Source organism: Papaver somniferum, chromosome 2, assembly GCF_003573695.1.
Source record: "Papaver somniferum cultivar HN1 chromosome 2, ASM357369v1, whole genome shotgun sequence".
NCBI lineage: Eukaryota > Viridiplantae > Streptophyta > Magnoliopsida > Ranunculales > Papaveraceae > Papaver > Papaver somniferum.
In genome coordinates this window covers 89,656,908-89,662,288 of record NC_039359.1, presented here as the reverse complement: position 1 = coordinate 89,662,288, position 5,381 = coordinate 89,656,908, and the positions used below count along the sequence as shown (strand labels likewise).

Sequence of the window (5,381 nt, the reverse complement as noted above, 5' to 3'; positions counted from 1 at the left end):
TATTACTAATGGTTTTCAAGGAAGCAAAATGATTAATGGGCAAAAGATTCTTAAAGCAGACTTGACTTTAATTACACCCGATAACTATGACTCTGGTGTGAAAATACATGTCTTTGAGTAAACAACAGATAAGCACTCGATATGACAATTCATTGCATATGTGGCTGCCTAGTCGACGGCCAAACATAGAATCAATCGATCACATTATAACAGAACAGAACTTGTTCAGTGTTATCCATACTATTGAAACTAGGGCAACTTTAAGGGATAATAAAACGAAGCACGCATTAAACTAAACTGATTCACAGTTCAGTTAATTTGGGCTTGTATTGGCTCTTTTATTCAGTATGCACATGCAATGCACTGAACATTAGTTAATCACTTGATTGAAACTAAGAATACCATGCGAATCTTTTTAGTTTTTACTTGTTCTACAGTTAACGGGTTCACTTCTCAAGAGCTGGTAGTACGACGTACCAAGATAAGGATGCATTTCACCTATAAATACTCAAACAAGTTCCTTCACTTTTCAGCGAACTTTATCCGCTTGTGAGAATAGAGAAACGGTAGTGGAATAGCGAGAAGAGAAAATGGGTGGCAAAGGAGGCGGAGGCGGAGGTAAAGGATCAGGTGGTGGAGGAGGCGGAGGAAGTAAAGGAGGAAGAGGTGGAGGAAGTAAAGGAGGAGCAGGAAGTGGAGGTAGTAAAGGCTCTCCATCTGCTTCTTCTGGATCAAAATCATCTTCTGGTGGAGGGGCCGGGAAAAGCAGCGCCTCCCATAGCAGCGGTGGTGCTGGTGGAATGATGAAATCCCCAGGAAGGGGTGGCGAACAAATATCTAGAGCTGGCTTTGAAAGTAATCCAAGTGGTTATTTTCAGGGAATTCGAAAGTAATGACTGCTGTACTACAATGATCTTACAGCTATAGGTTCTAGTACTAAGTCGAAACTACGTTTGTCGTGTGTGTTTTTGTTTTGTGTTTGAATGAGAGCAAGAGAGTTGTGTAATTATGTGTGTTTTGCTAGTTATGTATATCAAGAAAGAATTTGGTTGTCTTTTTTCTTCTTGTTATACAAGAGTACACTTGGCCATTTCAGCATTTTGTATTTTTTTTTTTCTTCCGTCTCAATTACTTGTGTGTATCTATGTGCTCCTTGACAACATTTCATCAATTTCAAACCTCAATTCTCATTTGAATATTTTTTATTCATATTGAGAACCCCGATGGGTGTCTACTTTAATACGTTAGGTCTTCGGTCCACTAGATTGTCCTGGACTCCTGGCGGTTTCACTAGATCACCACCAAAGCAAAAGCCTTGTTTGTCATATCGGCCATGCACATTCATACTCGAGAACAAGCACAATAAATTTACCCTGTTCGATCGTTGGTTCAGTGAAGTCCTTGTTGTACGACTGCAGTTACCGTTCCTCAAGGTGATTGATGAAAACAAAGTTATCGAACGAAAATGTTCAAAGTTGACTTGCACGCCTGGGAATTCGGCCTTCGACTGACTGTGGCTTTATCCTTATCTCTATTCAGACATTCTTTTACGTGTCGGAACTACTATGACAACATTGACAAGTGTAATCGAGCAACCCAGAGAAGCCAATTAGACGACTGAACTTCGCAGGCATGCCTCAACCGAATGAATATCCCTAAGGAGTTCGTACACCTGTTTCTCTATGTTGGCGGTCATGCCATTCCCATCATTATAAATAAATAAATAAATGAACTTAACGAACCCTTCCTGAAATCACCAATAGAGACTATCAAGCATACGTCCTCCACTACCGATTAAATTTATTCTTTAGGAGTGAACACTAAGCGAGTTCCTCTTTCATTATTCATCGGCGTGCGAGTATAAAGACAAAAATGGGTGGTAAAGGTGGAGGCAAAGGTGGTGGAGGAGGAGGTAAAGGGGGTGGAGGAGGAGGAGGAAATAAAGGAGGAAGTGGAGGTGGTAAAGGCTCATCTGCTTCTTGTGGGGCCAAATCATCATCGGGTGCAGGAGGCAAAAACAGTGCTTGTCATTGTGGCGGTGGTACTGGTGGTGGAATGATGAAAGCCCCGGGAGGGGGTGGTAAGCAAATTTCTAGAGATGTTTTTGAAAGTAATCCAAAAGCTTATTTCCAGGGAATTCGGAAGTGATAACTGCTGGAGTAAATCTAAAGTTACGTTTGTGTTTGTGAGGTAGTTAGTCCCTCTATGTGTGTTTTGCTTGTATATGTCAGTACGTGCGTCTGAGTAGTTATGTAGCTTGCTTGTTTTATAGGAGCTCACTTCAGCCATGTCGGACGTTTGTGGGTTGTTTTTCTTCCTTCCAATTCAACTGGTGTTTATCTTTGTGCTCCAAAAATTTCTTATTAATCGAATCAACACCCAGTTATGTTTCTCGTTAAGAAAATGTTGGAAAACGATTAATATAAAAATAATTTTTTAAAGTTTTAATAAAAAATTATAATTTATTGTTTTATTTTGTGAATGAAATTTTTTAGTCCCACATCGTGGAGTTTCCAATTTTTAATAGTTTTAAGAAACTATATAAAGCTTTTAGTCCCACATCGGGGAGTTTTTCTTCTTAAGTTGTATTTGTCAATTATATAAAGAAATTCACTACTTTTATAAAATCTATGGGAAAGGGGTTGCTCTATATTTTAGAGGGACCCCTAAGGGAAAATATTTTATAGCGGTTTTTAAGCATTCGCGATTTTCCTTAACGGTTTTTTCGGAGTTGCCAAGCTCAAGTTGAGCATCTACTACATATGCTAGTAGTAGGTGAATTAGGGTGTTTTATCCTGGAGATATCCGTCCTGTGAGGGCTATAGCATCACTCTTGAGTGTAGCCGAGCGCTAATGTCTTAAGGAAGTTTTGTCTTGTTGCTGTTGCGGAGATACGGGGAGTTTGTTCGTTTCGTCAAAGCAATCACTTCCATTATAAAGGAGCTAAGTATCAATAACTTTTGCTTATTTGATTTTTCTTTGTTTTTGATTATTGCACCCAACAATCTTAAGAAATTAGTATTTGTAATAATCGAAAACGATTGATTGGTTTGTGAATCATGGATGTTAATTGTGGAGTGAAAAACAAAAACTAATTTCTGGTCAGCTGTAGAGTTTCAATTTTATCTTTTAATATAGAAGGAATTTTGATGAACCTTTTTGACACAACGTAGTAGACATCCTGATAGTTACCCGCGTAAAATTTCAGAATTTTTGGAGTTGTACAAGTATTTGTTTGATATTTTACAAAACAGAAAAACGTTTCTGAAAAATTCTGACGAGCAGCAAATTGTTGTTAACTAAATTAATTTTTGTGGGGGTAACCATGAGTTTTTTGAAACGCTGATTCAAACGAAGTTTGTATATATAAATGTTATCTTCAAAACTCATATTTTATTTTCTGATTTGGAATTGTGATTTGTTAATAAAGGTGTCATCTCCGAGGGACATGGCTAATAGCCGCATGTGGTTGAAAACAAATCTTCCAAAGATGGCAAAGGTGAGAACATCGAACGCAACTATAAGCATGGTCTTCATGATAAAGGTATATTTCGTAAACCTGAATCCAGAATTACTTTAGTTAAGGGTGAGTGTTATGTTTGTAAAATTCCTGGCCACGTGGCAGTAAATTGTAGACAACATAAAAACCTTAATAAGTAGAAAGTTAACGCTAATTTAGTTGAAACAAACTAGAACGAGTTTGGTGGCGTGATGTCGGAAGTTATTTTAATAACCAATGTGAGAGACCAGTAGGTGGACTCTGGAGCCACCAAGAATGTTTGTTGAAACAGAGACCTGTTCACCTCCTATCATAGGATAGGGGATGTCGAGAAACTCTTATTGAGTAACTCATATGCAATAGAGGTTGCATAAAAGGAAAAGGTCGAGCAGAAGCTCATATCTGTAATATTCTCACATTGAATGAAGTTTTCATGTTCCAAGCATATGCGAAAATCTTGTATCTTGTTCTGTTGTAGATGGAAAAATATTTAAGATCTTAATTGAATCTGGAAAACTTGTTATAACTAGGCAATGATTTTTTGAGCAAGAGTTATAGGACTTTGGGTCTATATAAGCTTAACGGAAAAACTGATGATGTGAACGTAATTGATTCTTGTGATATCTTTGTGTGATTGATTGTTTTACGTGGTAGACTTGGAACCGTAAACTTATAAGTCAATGCTTAACTGGCTAGCATAGGCTTCGTACCCAAATTTAGTTTGGATTTTGAACACAAAAGTGAAATCTGTGAAGAATCAAAATATGCTATAAAATCTTTTAACACAAATGTTCAGAGTAATTATAAGCCTTTAAAATTAATTCAGTTAGGCCTAGTTGACATGAGTTCAACCCAAAATCACTGTGGTAAAAGATGTTTATAACTTCCGTAGATGATTGTACGAGGTACTATCTTGTATACTTGCTTAGGATAAGGATGACGCCTTAGAAGCCTTAAGATGTATAAACTTGAAGTTGGAAACCAATTAGAAGCCTTGAACATAACAACCGTATCCTTAAGGAGATGATAATTTCCATGTTGATTAGTTCAGGATTACCTGCGGCCTTGTGGGGGGAGGCAGTCCTCTTAACTAGTATATCCTGAATAAAGTACCCTTTTAAGAATCAGATGAAACTCCATATGGTTTATGGAACGGTAGATGACCTTCTTATGAATGTGTCAAAGTGTGGGGGCGTTTGACTAAGATTGTAATTCTTCTTCCTAAAAGAACTAGATTGAAACCAAAAATGTTGATTGTGTTTTCGTATAGGGTATATTGAGTATACTTCTACAAATATATTTTTGGTTGTGTGTTCTGATTTTTTCTGACATTGGTGTGAATATTATTACGGAATCTAGGGATGCTGAGTTCTTTGAACATGTTTATTCTAAACCTGTACCTCATTAGAGATGTGTTGTTGATCCCCTAGATTTATTTTCAAATAGTCAGAACTTATTTTAAAGGAAGATGAAGTTGATGTTGAGCCTAAGAGAAGTAAAATAATTAGACTTGAGACTTCTTATGAAACCGACTTCATAACATGCCTAGCTTAGTCCGAGCCACAGACTTGTAAAGAAGCCTTGATATCTACTGAAACCCCATTCTGGTAAGAAGCTTCATTTAGTGAAATGGACTCAGTCCGTTGGAACCAGACTTGGGAGCTTGCTAGTTTACCTCCAGGTTGTAACACCATGGGATGTAAATGAGTCTTTAAGAGGAAACGATAGGTAGATGAAACTGTGGAAAAATATTAAGCTAAGTTGGTAGCTAAAGGCTATAAACTAAAAGAAGGTGTAGATTTCCTTGATTCTAATTCAATTGTGACGGAAATTACTTCCGTTGAGATACTAATTGTTATTGCTGCCATAAAGAACGTAGAGA

At 37.3% G+C, this 5,381-nt stretch overlaps 1 protein-coding gene across 1 annotated transcript; it reads left to right on the top strand.

The window, feature by feature from the left end:
- The first annotated feature begins 577 nt into the window (after window positions 1-577).
- Window positions 578-1,082, top strand: LOC113353691 (loricrin-like). The gene has a single exon (XM_026597212.1). The coding sequence runs from the start codon at window positions 591-593 to the stop codon at window positions 891-893; it is 303 nt and encodes a 100-aa protein (XP_026452997.1). The 5' UTR covers window positions 578-590; the 3' UTR covers window positions 894-1,082.
- Window positions 1,083-5,381: the final 4,299 nt, after the last annotated feature.

Bases quoted from the DNA above. Each gene is read 5' to 3' on its own strand.
- LOC113353691 (XM_026597212.1), top strand. From the start codon at position 591: ATGGGTGGCAAAGGAGGCGGAGGCGGAGGTAAAGGATCAGGTGGTGGA.